The following is a 21,170-nucleotide window of genomic DNA, read 5'->3' as shown; positions in this document are numbered from 1 at the left end:
TTCTATTAATTGAACACATTCCCTATGGAGAAAGACAGGCTTGTGAGACTCATGCAGGCAAACATCACACCCCTGAGAAAGTAGAAATGTGCAATTCTACGAGGCTAGTGTGTTTGTGATTGAGTCTCACTGTGTAGGCCAGGCTGGCCTCGAACTCACAGAGGTCTGCCTGTCTCTGCTTGTCAACTGCTGGGATCACTCGCCCCGCTTTCTAGAAACAGCAAACTGTTAGGGAGGGACACGGACCAGTCCAGAGGAGATTCCTAGGACTTGGCTTGGTTTATCCCGCAGAGCAGCCCTCGAGGGGGTGGGGGAACTCCAGGGCTGAGCCTCCATGAGTCCTCTCCAGATAAAGCTGCTTTTGATTCCTCCCTGGTTGTGCTGAACACCTTAATGCCAACTTGACCCAAGCTGCAGCCGTCTGAAAGGAGCAAACTTCAACTGAGAAAACATCTCTATAAGATCCGGCTTTAGTGGTTGATAGGGGACGGCCCAGCCCATTGTGGGTGGAACCACCCATGGGCTGGTAATCCTGGGTTCTTTAAGAAAAAAGATTGAGCAAGCCATAGTGAGCAAGCCAGTAAGCAGCACCCCTCCATGTCCTCTGCATCAGCTCCTGCCTCCAGGTTCCTGCCCTATTTGAGTTTCTGTTTTTGTTGTAGGGTAGTATTGTTTTAAGATGTGTTACACTTGTCTCTACTGTGGAACATTTGTTTTAATGATGCGAAGACGTGTTGCATTTCTTTAACTCTGTGAAGTTGTGATACTTTGTCTAAAACACCTGACTGATCTAATAAAGAGCTGACACCCAGTAGCTAGGCAGGAGAAAGGCAGGCGCAGCTGCAGCAGAGAGAATAAAAGGAGAAAAAGAGAGAAAATGATCAAGGAGAGAGAGAAGGAGGAGGATTCAAGGGGCCAGCCACGCAGCTACACAGCCAGCCACAGAGCAAGAAGTAAAGAGAGGTATTCAGAAATAGAGAAAGGCGAAAAGCCCAGAGGGAAAGGAAAGACAGGATAACTTAAGAAAAGCTGGCAAGAAACAAGCCAAGCTAAGGCCGGGCGTTCATAAGTAAGAATAAATCTCTGGCCGGGCGGTGGTGGCGCACGCCTTTGATCCCAGCACTAGGGAGGCAGAGGCAGACGGATCTCTGTGAGTTCGAGGTCAGCCTGGTCTACAAGAGCTAGTTCCAGGACAGGCTCCAAAGCCACAGAGAAACTCTGTCTCGAAAAACAAAAATAAATAAATAAATAAATAAATAAATAAATAAATAAATAAATAAATAAATAAATCTCTGGGTATGTGTGATTATTTGGGAGCTGGGTGGTGGGGCCCCAAAAGAGTAAAGAGGAAAAACAACCAACTACATGTCGTGATTTCCTTCAATGATGAACAATACTGTGCAAGTGTAAGCCAAAGAAACCCTTTCTTCCCCAACTTGCTTTTTGGTCATGGAACTTCGTGTCAGAGCAATAGAAGCCCTAAGACATTGCTCCTGTAATTCCTCATCCATACCCCTGTTAGGAACCTGAATAAAAACTTGTCGGCTCACTAAGATGAACTTTGGTACAATTATTACTTTAGTCTATCAAGGGTTCCTTTCTGGGCAGGTTAGCTCTGTGTGTGTGTGTGTGTGTGTGTGTGTGTGTGTGTGTCCATTCATGTACAAATGAAGGCCAGAGAAGTATGTCTGGCATTGTCCCCCATCACGTGACACTTTATGTTTTGTGGTTAGGTCTCTATTGAACCTGACACTTGAGCTAGGCTGCCTGGCCAGCAAGCTCCTGGACTCTGCCTATCGCTGCCCCCCACCCCCAGCCCTGGTTTACAGGTACAGTTGCCAACGCCTGGCTTTTGTATGGCTTCTAGATTTGAACCCTGGTCCTCTTGTGTCCACAGCAAGTACTCTTGCCGCCTGAGCCTCCTCTCGGTCCTATAGTCTATTGTGTTTTTCTTTCCAACCAAGTTGGCAAGCCTTCAGAGCCCCACCATCTGAAATGGACATGTCATCTGGATCTCCAAAGAAATCATCTTCATCTCCAAAGAAAGTATCTGAATTGAACTGAACCGTGGAGCAAATGTGCCTAGCAGATGCTACAGGGCATTCACCCAACTGCACAGCACACCTTCTTCTCATCAGCACATGGCCTTTCTCCCAATAGTTCAGTCACCATCAAGAAGTTTTTGGGTTTTGGTTTGGTTTGGTTTGGTATGTTTTGGTGGAGCTTTTTTATTTTGTTGTTATTGTTTAGTTTGGTTTTTCGAGACAGGGTTTCTCTGTATATCCCTAGCTGCGCTGGTACTCACTCCGTAGACCAAGCTGGCCTTGAACTCACAAAGATCTGCCTGCTTCTGCCTCCCACATGCTGAGATTAAAGTCATGCACCACCACCGCCTGGCTAAGTTTTAAAAACTGAACCATATCATGTATCTTCTCAAACCACAAATCAACAAAAAGTTAAAATACATGGATATTGAACACCATGATTGTTAGGATTCAGGCATTATGTTAGTCCCTGTCACCTGGCAGGATGCACTCAGGCAGCACCCTGACCAACCCAGGGTCCTATGGCTGGCTGCTTCGTCTGTAAGCAGGTGCAAAATGTCCCTTTAAGAGACAAGCTCAGCCCATTCCAGCTCTCTTCCCACTCTTCTTCTGAAGAGGCAAGGAGGTCTCTCTGTCTCTCTTTCTCTCTTTTCTCTCCCCTCACTCTCCTCCCTTCCCCAGTAAACTTCCTTGTCAAGTAAACTGTCTGATGGTGGGTTTGTCCCCTGCCATGAGATCCATGGCCCCCACCTAGCACAATATACCATTTCAATGATCCTAAAGGATGAAAAAAAATGTTTAAAGAAAAAATTTATACCTAAAATAAATGCAAAGGCTGATACAGTACCTCAAAACCTAGGGAGCAGAGCAAAAACAACTGTAAAGAGTTTGTAACAGCAAAGGTCACGTTAACAAAGGTCTCGAACAATCTAGCAGTGTATGTCAGGGCTCAGGAAAGCAAGGAAAGGCTGACCCCAAAATCAGTAGAGGAAAGAAGAGATAATAATCAGAGCAGAAATAAATCGAATCAAAACTAAAGGAAAAATTAGAAGATCATTGAAACAAAGGATTGAATTTTTGTTTATTTTTTATGGTATGTTTTGTGTTATATTTTTTTGTTTTTTAGAGACAGGGTTTCTCTGGATAGTCCTGGCTGTCCCGGAACTCACTCTGTAGAGCAGGCTGGCCTCAGACTCACAGAGATCTGCCTCTGCCTCCCAAGTGCTGGGATTAAAGGCATGAGCCACCACCACCTGGCAAATTGGTTTCTTAAATATAAATAAAATTGACAAACCTGGATACAGAATAACCAAGAGAAAAATGAAAAATCTTAAATCAGAGGTGAAAATGGAGACCTCGTGATCAGTACCACAGAGCGCAAAGGGTCACTTAGATTGAGGAGACTGCTGTAAAGCCTACCCCGGAGAAATGAATAAACTCCTGAATACACAGCACCGCCAAAGCCAAGGAGAAACAAACAGAGCCTCCAAGCCAATCAACAATAAGTAAACGAAAGCAAAGTAGGACTCAAAAGTCTCCCATCTAAAGTTTCTAGGAAACATTTAAACAAGATTCATTACAATTCTTTCAATTAAGGTATCCCAAAATTAGGGACTGGAGAGATGATGAATCAGAGCTGACTGCTCTTCCAGAGGTCCTGAGTTCAATTCCCAGCAACCACACGGTGGCTCACAGCCATCTATAATGAGATCTGGATCTCTTCTGGCCTGCAGGGACACACGCAGGCAGAACATTATATTCATAATAAATAAATCTTTTTTTTTTAAAAAAAAAAAAAAAAGACAGTCCCAAAATAACCAGGCAGTGGTGAACACCTTTAATCCCAGAACTCTGAAGGAAAAAACAGGAGGATCTCTGTGAGTTCAAGGCCAGCCTGTTCTACAGAGCTAGTTTCAGGACAACCAGGACCAAGCAGAGACCCCTGACCTGGATCTGCTCATAACCAACCAAGAATTCTAGAAGGGTGTTTGAAGGAGTTGTTGGGGTTTAAGTGGGAGCTTCTGTATTTGTCAGGGTTCTCTACAGGAACAGCCAATAGGAAGGATAAATAGAAGATAGATAGATAGATAGATAGATAGATAGATAGATAGATAGATAGATAGATAGATAGATGATAGATAGATAATTGATATGATAGATGAATAGATGATAGATAGGGAGATAGATGATGGACAGACAGATAATACACACACATATATATACTTATACATATATATGTGTGTATGTATATATATATATATATGAGAGGATTCATTCATTAAATCAGCTTACTCTGGAATAATAACAACAGTTGACTCACACCTGAAAAACTGAGAACCCCATAGCTGCTCAGTCTACGGAGCTGGGGATCTCAGCAGGCCCAACCTGGCACCGAAACCCTGAATGGCTTCTGAAGAGCCAAGGGTCCTCGGTCAGTGGCGAATGTGGGCATGGTAGCACACGACTTTTATCTCAGCTTTGGGAGGCCAAGGCAGACAGATTTCTATGAGTTTGAGGCCAGCCTGGCAATTTACAGAGTGAGTTCCAGGTCAGCCAGAGCTACTTAGTGAGACTTTTTCTTAAAAAATAAAAATAAAAACCTGAGTCCTCGATGGCAGTCTGGTCAAGTTGATTCAAATATCAGTGGAGGAATGAGCAACAGCCGCAACAGAGAAAACCAACCCAGCATCCAAACGACGGCCAAGCAAGCAAAAAGGCAACTGCTCTCCCTCTGCCTTGCCGCTTTCTATGTGAGCTGCTACAGGACGGTGCCACCACCTGTAAAAGGTGAGCCTTTCCACGTCATTAAGACCTCAGGTCAGATGGCCCACAGCCACCTGTAACTCCACCTCCTGGGCATCTGACAGTGCCCATAGCCTCCAAGGGCACTTGCACTAGTGTGTGCACTTGTTGAACACACACATGCGCAGATACATATAAATGCATCTTTTTGAATGAACAATTGAGTAAATAAAATAAAGTGGTTGTTTCATCTAACTGAAGTGCAGACTTTGAAGTTCCCTTAAATCTAGCAATGAGCTGCTCAAACTAGTCGTTTCTAGAATAGAATGCAGAAATGAGAATAGTAGTAGAAACAGCTTCATTCAATAAGGGGGTTTTGTAACAAGACTTTCTTTGGACCACCAGCTCCTGAGTAATGACACAGGACTTCTTATTAAGTAGGAAAGGTTGACCTTAGTTTAGGCTTGTTCCCAACTAACTTAACCAGTTTATATTAACCTACGTTCTGCCACACAGCTCGTTACTGCTCCTCGGTAGTACATGTCTCACTTCCTCTACATCTGGCTAACTGTACTTGAACTTTCTCAGTTGACTTTTGGGGTTCCCTAGCTCCCCAATAATGACACAGAGACTTATTATTAATTATGAAAGCTTGGACTTTAGCTTAGGCTTGTTCCCATGTTTGCTGGTGTCCCCCCCCTCCCCGCCCCAGCACATCAGATTCTTTCCCAGTTCCCCTCTCTCCCCAGAAGGCCTGCCTAGTCTCTCCTGCTGAGCTATTGGCCATTCAGCTCTTTATTAAACCAATCAGAAGGCGCCTTTCACACAGTGTGATCAAATATCCCTCAACAGCTGGCGAATCTCAGCACAGATTCTTTCCCAGAGCTTGTATCTCTCCCTGGAAGTCCCGTCTATCCTCCAATCAGAAGGTGCCTTAAGCAGGTAAGGAAGACAGAGACACATCTTCACACAGTGTACAAGAAGATTATCCCAGCAGGATTTTATAATTTCTCACCCATGCTTGTTCCCATGAACCATTTCTCCCTTGGCAATAGGTACCATGAGCTCTTCTATCGTGTAGGGTTTTTTTAGGTTAATTTTTCAATCAAAGTTTTGTAAGATATAAATAGATTCAGTTAGCACTAACAAATTTCTCAGTCCCCCCATTTTTTAATTTGGAAGTTTAAGTAATTTAAGGTTTTCCTTTTGTTTACTGCTGTGTGCTGCATCTTGGGGTGAAAAGTCTTCATTGTTGGTTGTTAAGGACCCCGTTACTGGCACCTCTAACTATTTCTTTTTTCTTTTTCTTTTTTCTGAGATTAAGTCTTGCTGTATAGCCCTGGCTGGCCTGGATCTTACCATGTAGACCATGTTGGCCTCAAACTTTGAGACAATCTTCCTACCTCTGCCTCCCCAGTAATGGGAGTGAGGAGCAATGCCATCACATCTGGCTTAATTATTTCTTTTCATAATAAAAGACCTAGAGTGTGGCTGTTTGAGAGTGTATAAAACTGTTGGGGTTATAAATTAAGGTAAGGAGGGAAAATATTCACATACCTTTAACAAACATATTTGTATTTCAGTCCCTTGTTTTTATGGATGAGTGATGAATCTCATTAATTATGTAAAGTAATGTAAAGTATAGCCAGATGTGGTACTGTATAGCTTTGATTGCAGCACTTGGGAGGCAGAGGCAGGTGGATCTCTGTGAGTTTAAGGCCAATCTGGTCTACAGAGTAAGTTCCAGGACAGCCAGGGCTAAACAGAGGAACCCTGTCTCAAAAAAAAAAAAAAAAAAAAAAAAAAAACAGTATACACTCAGTCATTATGACTGAACAGGAGAAGGAGACAAAAAACATGGGCCCACCCAAAGGACACTATTATGGTGAGTAAATATTGTAGGATATTGGGAGAGAGAGAGAGAGAGAGAGAGGCGAGAGAGAGAGGTGAGAGAGAGAGAGAGAGAGAGAGAGAGAGAGAGAGAGAGAGAGAGAGAGAGAGGTGAGAGAGAGAGAGGGAGATTTGTGTCCTGTAGAGAGAGGCAGAGCTGAAGGAGCAAAGGCAATGAGGAGTGGGCTGAGATGGGTGACAAGCCATGGTGACATCCACGCCTGGGCTGCTACCAAGGCCCAGGTCTGTACCCATGACCCTGCCGCAGCCATGGTCTCTATTGATGTCTGTAGTTCCTGTTACCACCAAAGGCAGAGAGGATAGAGCAGCACAGAGTGGGCCCTGCCCCTTGCCAGCTGCAACACTAGGGTGAGTTGGTCCTTTGCCTCACCTGGGCAGCACAGGTAGACCAGCTGACTATGTTTGATGGGCTATGGCCCTGAGGGCAGGAAAGTGGGAAAATTGGTCCTGCCCCCCCTCATCTGCCATGTGGTGGTATGAATGTGAGGGAAAGATACCATCTCTGCCCCTTGCCACCTGTGTCTAGTAGGGAAGCTGTCCCTGCCCCTCACCAGCTGCACCACTTGAGAGAGTGGCCCCTGTACCTGATAGAGTGGGCAACACAGTAGAGCTGATCCTGATGGTGTGGATGTCATGTGGTAATAAAGCTTTCCTGGAGTCAGATGGTGAAGCTAGTCACCAGCTGACCAGAGAGGCTTGGAGGACTGAGGACAAAGAGCACACAGGAAATAGTAAGGCAGGGCTGAGAGGATCTCGGGACATTTGGGACAGAGGAACAGTAAATGTAGGAAGTGTCTGTGGCTACTCCCTGTTCTCTGATCTTTCAGGTTCTTACCCCAATATCTGACTCCCAGTTTTTTATTGATAAAGATTAACTAGATTAACACTTCATCTGGCGCCCAACATGGGGCCAGAATGTCCACATAAAACCTGACAAAGCTTAAAAAGGGATTCTAGACTCACAAAAAACAAAGCCAAACATGACTTCTTGGTAATCACTTTTTCTCCAGTGGGCTCTATTTGCTGGTGGTGAACAGAGACGTGGCTCCTTTAAGAGAGTCAGTCCGCCACACAGGAAGCAAGACATGCTAGAGAACAGGTAAAGCCATGAACCACATGGCAATACATAGATTAATAAAAATGGGTTAATTTAAATGTAAGAGTTAGCTAGTAATAAGCCTGAGCTATCAGCTAAGCATTTATAATTAATGTAAGCCTCCATGTGGTAATTTGGGAAGCAGCTGTCAGTAATTTGGGAACAGGTAGTCAGGACAGGAAACATCTGTTTACATGTGGGTGAGTAGGTCCTGAGGGTATAAAAAGCAGGAGAATCAGCCCGACCCTTGCTCTTTGCTGTATGGGGTGATGAGGATGGGGGAGAGCTGGTGGGCTGACCAACTCTGCAATCACCGAGGCCCAGAACTAAGACTGTAAGTTGTCCCACACCAACACCCATCCCATCTATGATCTTTTGGAGCATATGAAGGGTCTGGTCCTTCTAAACCAAAGCTGCAGGATCTCCATGACCCAAGGCAACAACAGGATATCTAAGAGGAGTCCCAGTGAGGGCCCAGTATAGAGTAGCAGAAACCAGAGGCCTCAAACCAGACCAATGATTCTGCAATGAACACTTGGACTAAAGGGTGTACTGTGTGACTCACTGTGTCACACTACAGTTTCCATGATGAGATTTTTCTTTCTTTTCCCCCCCTTCTTTTTTTTCTTCTCTTAAATTTTATGTTATTTCGGAGAGGGAGGTTGGAAGGGCAGAGGGTGAATACAAAGGGATGGGAGATGAATGGGATCGAGATGCATGATGGGAAAGCCACAAAGAATAAATAAAAAGATTTTAAAAATCATGCTCTCAAGCCCAAAATAATGCCACTAGTCATCATATATATTTTGTTTATATACATTTAGTTACATTTATTTTTATGCAATGCTATAATGACAGTCCATATGCCAATGGTGAACTTGCTGAATAGTCAAAACAAAAAAGAAATAACCCTGGTGGAAGAAGTTAAGAGCACTGGCTGCTCTTCCAGAAGACCCAGGTTTAATTCCCAGAGCTCACATGGTGTCTCACAACCATCTACAACTCCAGTTCCACGGATCTGACACCCTCTTTTGAACTAGGTGGGCCACTGCATGCATGTGGTGCACAGACATACATGCAGGCAAAACACTCATATACATAAAATAAGTAAATTAAATTTAAAGAAATTATAGAATATATTCCTCCTTTTATGACAAAGGAATAAACATGAAGCTGTCACAAACAGAAAAACAATGACTAATCAAAGTATGTTTTGCTTTTGTATGACAATTACTGTATTTGTTCATTGTAAAGGTGGAAATTTAGTGTTCAGTGCAGTTTTCAATAAAAGGTAATTTGACAAGATGGCAGGTAAAGCCACTTACCTCTAATTCTAATGACCTGTGTTCAATTTCTAGAGCCCACATGATGGAAGGAGAAAACTGACTCCTGCTAGTTTTCTGCCCTTCCTAGCATGCATGCATGCTGTATGCTTGCACACACACACACACAGAGAGAGAGAGAGAGAGAGAGAGAGAGAGAGAGCACACAGAGAGAGAGAGAGCGCAGAGAGAGAGAGAGAGAGAGAGAGAGAGAGAGAGAGAGAGAGAGAGAGAGAGAGAGAGAGAATAAGTGAAAAAGAGAAAGGAGAAAACCAAAGGACACAACAACTGGAAAAACTGGAAAGATAACCCATGTTCCCATATCAAAAGAATTAATGATGCTAAAAGGACCACACTGCCCAAAGTTACCTATAGATCAATGCAATTCCTATCTAAATACCAATGACTTTCTCCACAGAAATAGAAAAAAAATATTGAAATTCCTACAATGGGGCTAAATAGCTGGCTCATTAGTTAAGAATACTTGTTTGGACCTGGGATCAGTTCCCAGAACCCACGCGGGGTTCACAACCATCATAAGCTGAGTTCAGGAGATCCAGTGACCGTTGTGACCTCTGCAGGCACCAGGTACACACATGGTACACAGATGCAAAGCAAGCAAAACATGAATAAACATGAAATAAAATTTTACACTATTTCCTTAAAAATGTGCAGAAGTACAAAAGAGCCAGAATAGTCAATGCAATCCTGAGGAGGAAGAAGAGGAGGGGATGAGAACAAAAATTAGAATTATCTCTTTGAGCAGGGCACAGTGGCACAGGCCTGGAATCTCAACCCTTGGGAAGTAGAGGCAGAAGGACCAGCAGTTTGAGATCTTCCTCAACTACACAGAGAGTCTGAGGCCAGCTCTCACTCTGATCTGGGTAAAGCGGTTGCTTGAGTTCACATGGACTAGAGAAAGCAGGAGTTGTATTTTAGCAGAAAGGAGCTGTGGTTGGCGGCAGCTTCCTCAAGGCCATCCGTTCACTCAGTGTTCAGCTTAGCAGGGCTGCGGTGAGAGCAGTCCCAGCCAGCCACAGAAGAGTGAGCCACGCGGTGGACAGTCCTCAGCCCAAGGCTGTCAAGAATAAGGACTGAGCCAGGCATAGTGGCGCATGCCCTAATCCCGGCACTCTGGAGGCAGAGTCGGGTCTACAAAGCGAGTTCCAGGACAGCCAGAACTACACAGAGAAACTCTGTCTCAAAGGAGGAAAAAAAAAAAGACACTGCAGCTTCTTATGAAAGCCGAGCAGAACAGCTCCAACGCCGTTAGCAGTACTTGTCATCGTTAACAGTGGACAGCCGGGTTCCAGAGCCCTTCCCCCAGGGAGCACTTCCGATCCTCTGGCACCACAAAGGCCCTGTGCAACCCAGATAAGAAGACTCTATGAGGAAGCCACACCCACAAAGTGATGCTAAGCCTCCAGGACGATGCTCTGGATGTGGGTTTAGTCCCAGTGGGAAGGGGAGGGTCCAGGAAAGAGTGAGCTCTGGATGACTCTACCTGGGTGAGCAAAAATACTTCTATTTTGTACACGTGTGACGCTGGGACTCCAGACTTGGGCCCTTGCACATGTTAGACAAGCGCCCTAGGTTGAGTTGCCCCCAGAGGCGTTCTTATTCATGTTGGGGGAGTGGTAAAGAAAATTTTAATTTTCTTCTTTCTATTCTTTTGAACATTACAATTTTTCTACGAGAAAGAAAAATTGTATGTGTAGAGGTTTGTTGCTGCTGATGCTGTTAAAAATAAGGAAATCTTAGAAACCTGAATAGATGAGACATGAACCACACAGGCCTAGCCAGGAGCACAGCCTGGAGGCTGTGGGAACCCCGCTTACCCAGGGACTGTGGCCCCACCTTGAGGAGAAATAAGCTGCCCTGAAGATGGGAGAATGAAAACCTACTGATGCCCAAGGCTCTACCATAAAGGAGTGGGGGGGACTCACAGCGGCTGAGGCCCCAATCAGGGCCAGAGAACTCACAAACACAGAGACATAGGCTCCAGGCAGTTATAACCTCAGGGGCCAGAGAAGACCTTCCCCAGTCTCTCTGAGCCAGCTGCAGAAGGTTGAGGAAGCTGGCCCCGGCGAACCATGGCTCAGTCAATGAGAGTTCCGTGTATATTCAGTCCCCATACTGAAAGCAGAAGTGGGCTCTGCCGTGAAGAAAGCACACGGCCCCTAGGGGCCTAGAGCAAGACCCAGTCATGGCCCAAAGGCCTGTCTAGTGGGAGGGACAGGGGCCAGTCTGCGCGGAGGGGGAGAGGCATGTGGTAAAGAGGAGTATCACCCTTTGCCTTGACTCTGGGCCAGTGTGTCTTCTGCTACCTTAGAACTGCTTAAGAACCAGCCATAGGACATGTGTTGGTGGCCTCTGTCCCAGCTGGTATGACACTTGCCCTGTTGAAAACAATCCAGTGTGCCTTAGGCAGTGGCACTGTTGTTCCCAACCTCAGTTTCCCTCTCCATCCCTAAACCCATCTGAATCTCTCCAGACCAAAGGCCAATCCTTATTGTGTTTGTTGATCTTGGCCAACCAGCCATGACCACAGCGCTGGCCAGGGGTCTCTTCCTTTCCCCCATGGCCCATCCTTCCTCCCATAGTCCCAGGAACCCCAGTTTCAGCAAGCGTCACCCTAGCCCAGGATTTACCAGCCCCGCCCCCATCTTCTGTGCACATGAACGTCTGCTAAGTATCAACTGACATGGTTAATAGTCACAATTTCACAACTGTGAAGTTATGATTTATTATAAAATGCACACATTCAAGTTCTAATATCATGATGTTTATATCTGACCATTAGGTCTGATTTTGATTAATATCTTGTAATGCCCAAAGCACTAATTAAATGGAAACTGCATTTATCTTGTAAAGAAAACATGACGGTTTCTAACAGGGGTGGAAAATGATATCACACTCACATGAAAGAGGCTGTAAAAGCAACTATGAGATATTATATTGGTCTCTGGCTGCAGCCAGGCCCTGCCTCTGAGAGATTCGGAGCTGCAAACCTGCATCTCTACTAGAAATGGAAGGAGAAGGTGCCAAAGACACCACAGACAAAAAGGAGCCTCCCTCACCACTTCAGAGGAATGGAGGACTACAAACAGGCATTCTGGTGCTCGACCCCACTCCTCAGCGAGGAGTGCAGCGCCAGGGCCACATTTATAAGGAACTCACAGCTCACCATCACTCAGCTGAGCATCTTCTCCTCCAGAAAGCCCTCTCCAACCACTAGGACCAGGCAGGGGGCACCCCGGTTGGCCTTCAGACACACCACACAAGGCCATAGGTTGCCTGTGGTACAGAGGTGCCCCTCCCTAAAAGTGAAGTTGGCCTGCATTTCTATGCCCAGGGCCCTGGGACCCTGGGAGCCTCCTGCCTCTGAGATAGGCCCTTGGGGCTGTATCAGGGGATAAGCCAGGCTATTTTCATCGTTTCCTTCCTCCACTCAAGCAGCAGCCACCACTGCCAGATCCCACAGCTCACACACCACCACCACAGCCTTGACCAGGATGCCACCAGCTCGCAGAAGGTGTGCCCCAACCAAGGCCTCACAGGTAAGTGGTTCCAGTGTGACCTCCTGCCCGGTGTCCACTCCAGATGAGCTGGCAGAAGAGAGGGGACACTCTGTCTCTCCCTTCACCCTCTCTACAAAAAGATGGAATGTGGGAGAACATTTGCTCTACGATGTCAACCAGCAACTGGCTGAAAAATCCATGTGTCAATCAATGAGCACTCTCTGAAGCCTCCTGTGAGTGGGACCCTGGTAGGAGAGCAAATGCTTGAGAGGGGGAGGCAGTCCCTAGTGCTAAGCTGGGAGGGAAGGCAGGAAACGAGGCAGAACCAGATGGTTCTGAGACATTTCCCTGACTGCACTCTGCCGTGGACTTCTGGGTGACCCTGGGCGAGTGCTTCCCCTCTCTGGGCCTTCACTCTCAGCTCTGGCCATTGGCCTAGATGAGTGGCTTTTAGACAGGTCCCTCTGAGGTCCCCTCTGAGCTGCCAGCTGGAAAACCCTGCAGGTTTTTTGAATCAGGCATCATGAGAGACGGCCAAGGTGTAGAATGTATGCCATGGCCTGACTCCAGGCTCAGGCAAGGGACTAGGTCTGAAAGGTCCGTTCCTAGCTTCTGCGGCCAGGGACTAAGACTGGAGTCCCTCAGCAGTCACTGGCTCCCCTATTTGAGCAGGGGCTGGGATCTCTGCCAGAGACCAGGAAGACCTGTCCCTCGCTACCACACTCCCTGGGCTGCATAGTGAGTTCCAACCTAACCTAGAGCAGAGCTCCTGCGCCCTCCAGAGGCCTGGAGAGAAGGGACACACCTTTGTCCAGCACAGGTATCCTGGTGTAGACTGACAGGCCCCAATCTCATTGCTCTCTGCCCACAGCTGGCCTGCCAGATGACTACCTGGGGGCTCCTGTTTCTGCTCTGGCCCGTGGCCACAGCCACCCAGGCCTGCCCAAGGCCCTGCACCTGCCAGGCCTTGGAAACCATGGGGTTAAAGGTGAACTGTGAGGGGCGGGGCCTCACAGCCCTGCCTGTGCTGCCAGCTCACACTCGCCAACTCTTCCTGGCCAACAACAGTCTGCGTTCAGTGCCGCCAGGTGCCTTCGACCACATGCCTCAGCTGTGGAACCTCGATGTGACACACAACCCCTGGCACTGTGACTGCGGCCTCACCTACCTGCGCCTCTGGCTGGAAGACCACATGCCAGAGGCCCTGCTGCACATCTACTGTGCCAGCCCTGACTTGGCCACCAAGCGTCCACTGGGCCAGCTGACAGGCTATGAGCTGGGTAGCTGTGGCTGGAAGCTGCCACCATCCTGGGCCTATTCGGGGATCTGGTGGGATGTGGCACTGGTAGCTGTGGCCATACTGGGCCTGGTCCTGCTGGCTGGCCTGCTGAGCACATTCACAAAGCCTCTGAATTGAACCTAGCCCATGACACCAGGCTGGAAGTCCAGACCTAAGCCGGGTGCCCAGAAGCACCGGCCCGAGTCGGTCCATGCCATTAAAAGCCCACACAGGAGGGCTGCTGAGATCACTCAGTGGGAAAGACACTTGCTGCAAAGTCTGAAGACCTGAGTTCGATCCCCAGGACCCATATCATAGGAGAGAACCGAATTTCACCTTCACACTTATTCTGTTCATGCACAGCAAATAAATAGAGGCAATTTTAAAAAATCCACAATGAACCCACTGCATAACCTTTTTGTATGAGCTCAACATAGTAATTTTCTTAAACCTGGCTTCTTCTAGAAACCTGCATTCATTTTGTTTGAACCTGGTTTGAGGCTTCTCTCTCCCTAAAGTTTCCCACCCAATCACCCCAATTCCATAATCTCTGAGCAGCCTGAGCCAGGTTCTGGGACCAGCTCTCATTGCTTCTGCCAGCAACCTCACATGACCCAGCTGACTGGACACAGGACCGCAGGCCCCATTGAAAGTCTCCTGGACACAGCAGTGGTAGGGCAGAGAACTGAAGATCCAGGGGAGAGGGAGCATCGTCATGGTGCTCTCCCAATTGGCCTGGAACCTCTGTTCCAGCATGGGAGGCCTGGGGGGATCCCTGAATCTTCTCTGACCTCCTCACTCTTCTCTACCTGCCCCTTCAGTGCAAAGGAGAAAACAACTCTTCCCCACGTGCTGGCACCAGCAGCTTCCCAATTCTGGGTCCCATCCTGCCCTAAGCAGTATCAAAGTCTTACCCTGGACACATCTATCTATCTATCTATCTATCTATCTATCTATCTATCTATCTATCTATCATCTATCATCTATCTACCTATCATTCTATCTTTCTTTCTATCTATCTATCATTCTATCTATCTATCGTTCTATCTATCGTTCTATCTATCTATCTATCTATCTATCTATCTATCTATCTATCTATCTATCTCTCATGGAAGTTCCATAGTTACCTGTGAGCTAGGAACTATGCCAACCAGGGTGGGCCTGTGAGTCAGAGGTTCCACTAGGAAGGCAAAGAGGGCAGAGTGCCCTATATGACACTGGCCTGCAGGACTCAGTAAAGAGTAGGAGCCAGAAGTCCAGGAGGGAAGACAATGGGGAGGGGGAGGGACTGGGGTAACTAGACAACCGGAGCTTCACTTGTAGGCCTATTTGTCTACATGGTGGGACAGCCAGGCTCTCAGGCCATAGTTAGTACCTGAGGTAGTCACGTAACCTTCCAGACAGGCTGCCGCTAACCTAACAAAAGGTCAGGAGTCGCTCTGCTCCTTCTCTGTAATTTGGAGGATGCCTGATTAGAGATGCTAATTCAAGCCTACGTGACTGAGCTAGCATACAGACTGGGAATACATGACAGAGGAGACACAGGTAGATGTGGAAGTGACTAAAAGCCATTCACCTGGTTACCTAGGAAACAGAATGCTAATGATTTTACCCCTCAGTTTACATTTTGGTATAAAAGCTATTTGGAGAATAAACGAGGGGAATTCTTCAGCATGTAAACTTAGGATTTCATGACGGAGAATCTCCTTCCCAATAAAGCCACGTGAGTTGTGTCTTTATTCCCGCGCCTCCCCGCCCATCAAGAGAGATAGTTTATGTTGGGGTACAGTCCAGAGAAATAATTTATGGTCCGGGCTGCCATCGGACCCTGACAACCACTGAGTAGAATGTCCTCCCTAACCTGGAGCTCAGACGTAGAGGGTACTGTCTATGCATTCTTTAAGTGTTGGCAGTCAAATCAGACTTTACAAAGATCAGGCCATGGTGGCCGTACCTGTAATCCAAGCACTGTGGAAATGGAAGCAAGAGGACTGCCGCAAGTTCAAGGCCAGCCTGTGCTACATGGTGAGTTCCAGCCTAGCCCAGAGCACAGTGTGAGACCTTGTCTTAAAATAGAGGCGGGGGGGGGGGGTGCTGGCAGTGGTGGTGCACGCCTTTAATCCCAGCACCCAGGAGGCAGAGGCAGGTGGATCTCCGTGAGTTCGAGGCCAGCTTGGTCTACAGAGGAAGTTCTAGGGTAGTCAGAGATACAGAGAGAAACCCTGTCTTGAAGAGGAGGAGGAGGAGGAGAGAAGAAGAAGAAGAAGAAGAAGAAGAAGAAGAAGAAGAAGAAGAAGAAGAAGAAGAAGAAGAAGAAGAAGAAGAAGAAGAAGAAGGAGAGTAAGGAAAGAAAGGAAGGAAGGAAGGAAGGAAGGAAGGAAGGAAGGAAGGAAGGAAGGAAGGGAGCAGTAGGAAGGATGAAACGCAACTGCCCACATGGAGCCCAGGGGCGAGAGCTTGTGGCTCCTGCTTTAGAAATCAGCAGTCACATGGGCACCAGTAGCAACAATGAACTCTGGCATCTAAATCCCCTGTGGGAAACCCTGCACACTGAGGTATCCTCATGTACCTCACTAACAAGCAGTCTTCCCGGGCATATAGGGGATATGGGCCTCAAGCCTACAGACAGGCCACTATGACCCTTTCACTAGCCAGAAGTGGTCAAAAATCTTCTGAAGCCTGACATGGTAGTGAACATCTTTAATCCCAGCTTTCAGGAGGCAGAGGCAAGTGATCCCTGTGGGTACCAGGCAATCAGGGCTACATATTGAGACCCTCTCTCAAACACACACAGACACAAATAAAAATTTTCTGAGCACATGCAGGTACTAGGGACTAAGGCCTTCAGTCCCTAGTTCCAACATGGGGGACAATCTAGATCCTCCTACACCAAACTTCTGCTACTGCCCCCTCCTGGCACTCTGGTGTGCACACATAGGCCTTCACCCTCCTATCTAAACTGGCTCTGTCCAGAAAGAACCTGCCAGCTGTCCCAAGCCTCATGAGGCAGGAGTCGGGATGTGATTTCCCAGGGGTCTCAGAGACAAGACTGGAATTTCACCACAGATCAGGTGCTAGAGTTTGGGTTTTGAAGGTCTCCCAAAGGTTCATGAATTGGAGGCGTAGGTCCCAGCCTATGGCACTAGAGAGGATGTGGGACCTGCAGGAAAAGGGGGTCTCATGGGTAGAAGTTAAACATTGAGGCTGTGTCTGTGGAGGAGGCACTAGAACACACACCCATCTCTGCTTCCCGGCTACCAAGGAGGGAGCAGTACTCACCACAGGCTCCTCCCATGACATGCTGCCTAGACACAGGCCCAAACAACTGAAGTCAGCAGCCTAAGCATTTCTCTTCTCTTCCTTTTGTGTGTCTGTGGTGTGTGTGTGTGTGTGTGTGAGTGTGTGTGTGTGTGTGTGTGTGTGTGTGTGTGTGCGCGTGCATGTGCAAGAGTGTGCATGAGCATATGAAGGCTGGAAGTTGATGTCTGGTATCTCTCAGCCACTCCTCACCTTATTTTTTTGAGTCAGAGTCTCCCACTGAGCCTGGAGCTCACCCACTCACCTAGATCACTTGGCCAGCAAGCCCCAAACATCTTCCTGTCTCTGCCTTTCCAGTGCTGGGGTTGCAAGTATGCACCCCAATAGCTGCCATTTGATGTGGTTGCTGGGAGACAAAGGTAAGTGGGCAGTGGTGGCGCATGCCTTTAATCCCAGCACTTGGGAGGCAGAGCCAGGCAGATCTCTATGACTACAAGGTCAGCTATCCAAGTGAGTTCTAAGCTTTCCAGGGCTACATAGTGAAGCCCTGTCTGAAAGAAAAGAAAAGCACTAAAGAATCAAGGTGATGTGGTCCCCAGAAGGGTCAGACTGACAGAGGCCAGCAGAAGGTGAGTGCTGGGGCTGGCCATTAGCATCGGAGGGCACAGAGCCTTGCCATGGAAAGATGGAAGTTCAGAGAAGACAGTGTAGCTGCTATACAAAACTTGGCCAAAACAGGATGCCATAGAGTTGTACACTTCTAAGCAAATGAGTAAAATACTATACTATGCACATTTTTAAAATTTATTTATGTGTATATAAACACATAAATACACAGGTGTTTTGCCTGCCCCTGTTATATTTTACAATTTAAACACACACACACACACACACACACATCAAAGTGCTGGAGAGATGGTTCAGTGGTTAAGAGCACACACTGTTCTTGCAGAGGATTGGAGTTCAGTTCCCAGCACCCATGTCTGGCAGGCAGCTCATAACTGCCTGGAACTCCAGCTGCGGGGGCTTGGACACCTCTGGCCTCTTCAGGCACCTGCATTCCTGTGTGTGCACACAACAAATAAAATATTCTTAAGGGCTAGAGAAATGGCTCAGTGGCTTAGAGCACTGAGCTATTCCAGAGGACTCAGGTTTGATTGCCAGCACCCATGTGACAGTTCACAGCTATCCATAACTTTAGTTTGATTTTTAAATAATTTTAAATACATAAAAACAGTGGGGGCTGAGAATGCCGATCAGTAGTAGAAAGGCTTGCCTAGGGTGGGGGTTTGAAAGAAAATGTCCTCCCTCCATAGGCTCCAAGGGGGTGTCACTATTAGGAGGTGTGGCCTTGTTGGAGGAAGTGTGACCCTGAGAGTGGGCTTTGAAGTCTCAGAAGTTCAAGCCAGGCCTAGTGACTCACTATCCCTTCAAGCTGCCTGCAGATCCAGGTGTAGAACTCACAGCTAAACTGGGCGGTGGTGGCGCATGTCTTTAATCCCAGCTCACGGGAGGCAGAGGCAGGCAGATCTCTGTGAGTTCGAGACCAACCAGCCAGGTCTACATGAACTAGTTCCAGGACAGGCTCCAAAGCTACAGAGAAACCCTGTCTCAGAAAAAAAAAAAATTCACCACGTCTGCCTGTACACTGTCATGCTTCCTGTTATGACGATAATGGACTAATCCTCTGAGACTGTAAGCCAGCCCTAACTAAATGTTTTCCTTTATAAGAGTTGCTGTGGTCATGGTGCTGCTTCACAGCAGTAGAAACCCTAACTAAGACACCTAGCATATATAAGGCACTAGGTTCAAACCCTAGCACCACAAAAATAAAATGTTTATAAAATAATAACATATCTCTCTAAGTTCCTGCTACGGAGCTAATCTTTGTCCCTCCTACTTAATTGTCATCATAACAGCATTAAAAGCATCACCTTGAGAGAAGATCTGCTCAGTTCCTTTCTCATCACATGATGACCTCCATGTCAGAACACATGATGCGGCCCTAACCAGATACCCCAGAACTGTGAACAAAGAAATCTCTAGCATTTGAATTTGAATGCTCCAACTTGTCAAACTGAGACTCACAGACAGTGACACTCCTCTAGCCAAAGACAAGCACAGTTAACATTTTTCTAAGCCTTTCATTTTCTAATTCTAGAAAGAATACATTTTCTCTGAAAATAAACTAGTACTGAGTGATGGGAGAGTCACTGGGCACCACGTCACAGGGTTTCCTCTGGTAACACTTCTGACTGTTGTCGAGGCCATAACCACCTTTATTCCTGTTTCCTTCTTTCCTATCAGTGCTCCTTATACGAACTAAAACTCACGATCATAATCAGTAGGTCAGAAAATAGAACTGCAAAGAAAATACAAAGCACTGAACCACTACCCTGCTCCACCCCGCAGACACTAATTACCCCAGTCTAGGCCGAGTGCCTTGCCGGGCTCTCTCCCCAAAGGTATGTAATCACAATTTATAACACTTGAATCTTTTCCTCCCTGGTATAATTGGAAACATATCTTCATTGTTCACGTGTAGTTGGCTATTCTTTTTTGTTCTTTGAGACTGGGTCTCCAGTTGCGAAGGCTGGCCTCAAGTTTACTGTGTAACTCATGCCGGCTTTGTAACTGTCACCCCCAACCTCTGTCTCCAGTGCTGGAGTTGGAGATGGCCACCACCACTCGGCTCAGCTGTGGTCCTTAGGGAATGTCCCAGGGCACCCATCATACCTGCCACTGCGTTTCATCCATTCATCTGCTCAGAATGAACTCAAGTCTGAGTGAGCTTCCACACGACACATTCCAGTGTTTGGAAGGAACACTTCATGGCGGCCATTTCTACACCATGCCTCCCCTAGTATGTTCAAATGATTTCTAAGACCCTCCTCTTAGCTAAGAAATAACATTCAGATTGAAGCACAATGCAATAAATACATAAAAATGAAAAAAACAAAATTTCGACTTGCTCGGGAACCTGAGGTGGATATAGATTGGTGCTCTCGACCTCGGACAGAGGAGTTTCCTTCTGCAGTGAACAGCAGTCAGTGCCGACTCATAGCTGGTTCAAATGCTGAAGAGAGGGGACTGTGAGGGCTGAGCCCTAAACGAGACATCTGTATCAACCCTTCCAAGGCTCAGAGAACACTGCAGAAGAAGGGGTGGGAAGAACGTTCGTGCCAGGAGATCAGGAGGGATTCTATAAAACGCCATCTTCTGGATGAGCTCACAGCATCTACAGTTACCTGGACAAGACCAAAGCACTCAGAGTTCATCGTGGATGAGGGAGGCGTTCGTAGCTTGGGAGCTACTACCAACTGATGACTGCTGAGGGAATCATTTTGTTCAGTGTGGTCACTGGCTGGCCATGATCTTACAGGCACCACTATTTGGGCTCAGCGAATTACTTAAAAAATAAACAAACAACCAGAAAAAATAAAAACACGAAGGTGAGAAGGAGGATTACTTGTTTGGGGAGGGGGACACATATTGTGAGGAGAGACACACGTTGTGGGGCTCTACAGGGAAGAAGGGTTTGGAGAGGATATGATCACACTATTATTTCTAAAAATCTGAAAAGTCCAGCATAATGGTGTACACCTTTAATCCCAGCACTCGGGAGGCAGAGGCAGGTGGATCTCTGTAAGTTTACGGCCAGCTCAGTCTACATAGTAAGTTCCAAACAAACAAAAAATCTGAGGGGCTAGACAGATGGCTCAGCACTAGGGCACTAGAGGGGAGGAAGGAATCCCCCTGGAAAGGAAATCGAATAGATAGTTACAGATGGATGTGGAAGGGTGGCGCTAGAACAGCAGGATCAAATGAGGTGGAGGGAAGAGACGGGTAAGGAAGGGACTATGGGGAGAGACAGCTAAAACTCGTGGCCATTTGAGGGATCTTACAAAAACCTAATATAATATATATATATATATATATATATATATATATATATGGGTTCACACACACACGTGCACACACATATATGTGGGTTCA

At 46.9% G+C, this 21,170-nt stretch overlaps 1 protein-coding gene across 1 annotated transcript; it reads left to right on the top strand.

Moving 5' to 3' along the window:
- The first annotated feature begins 12,598 nt into the window (after positions 1-12,598).
- Positions 12,599-14,059, top strand: Gp9 (glycoprotein IX platelet). Its single transcript, XM_038321010.1, has 2 exons — positions 12,599-12,676; positions 13,509-14,059. Exons 1-2 carry the CDS (start codon positions 12,632-12,634, stop codon positions 14,052-14,054), a joined length of 591 nt encoding a protein of 196 aa, XP_038176938.1. The 5' UTR covers positions 12,599-12,631; the 3' UTR covers positions 14,055-14,059.
- The last annotated feature ends 7,111 nt before the right edge of the window (positions 14,060-21,170 follow it).

This window comes from Arvicola amphibius, chromosome 2 (genome assembly GCF_903992535.2).
Source record: "Arvicola amphibius chromosome 2, mArvAmp1.2, whole genome shotgun sequence".
Classification (NCBI taxonomy): Eukaryota; Metazoa; Chordata; class Mammalia; order Rodentia; family Cricetidae; genus Arvicola; species Arvicola amphibius.
The sequence above is the reverse complement of the archived record's forward strand: the minus strand, read 5'-3'. Positions and strand labels throughout refer to the sequence as shown.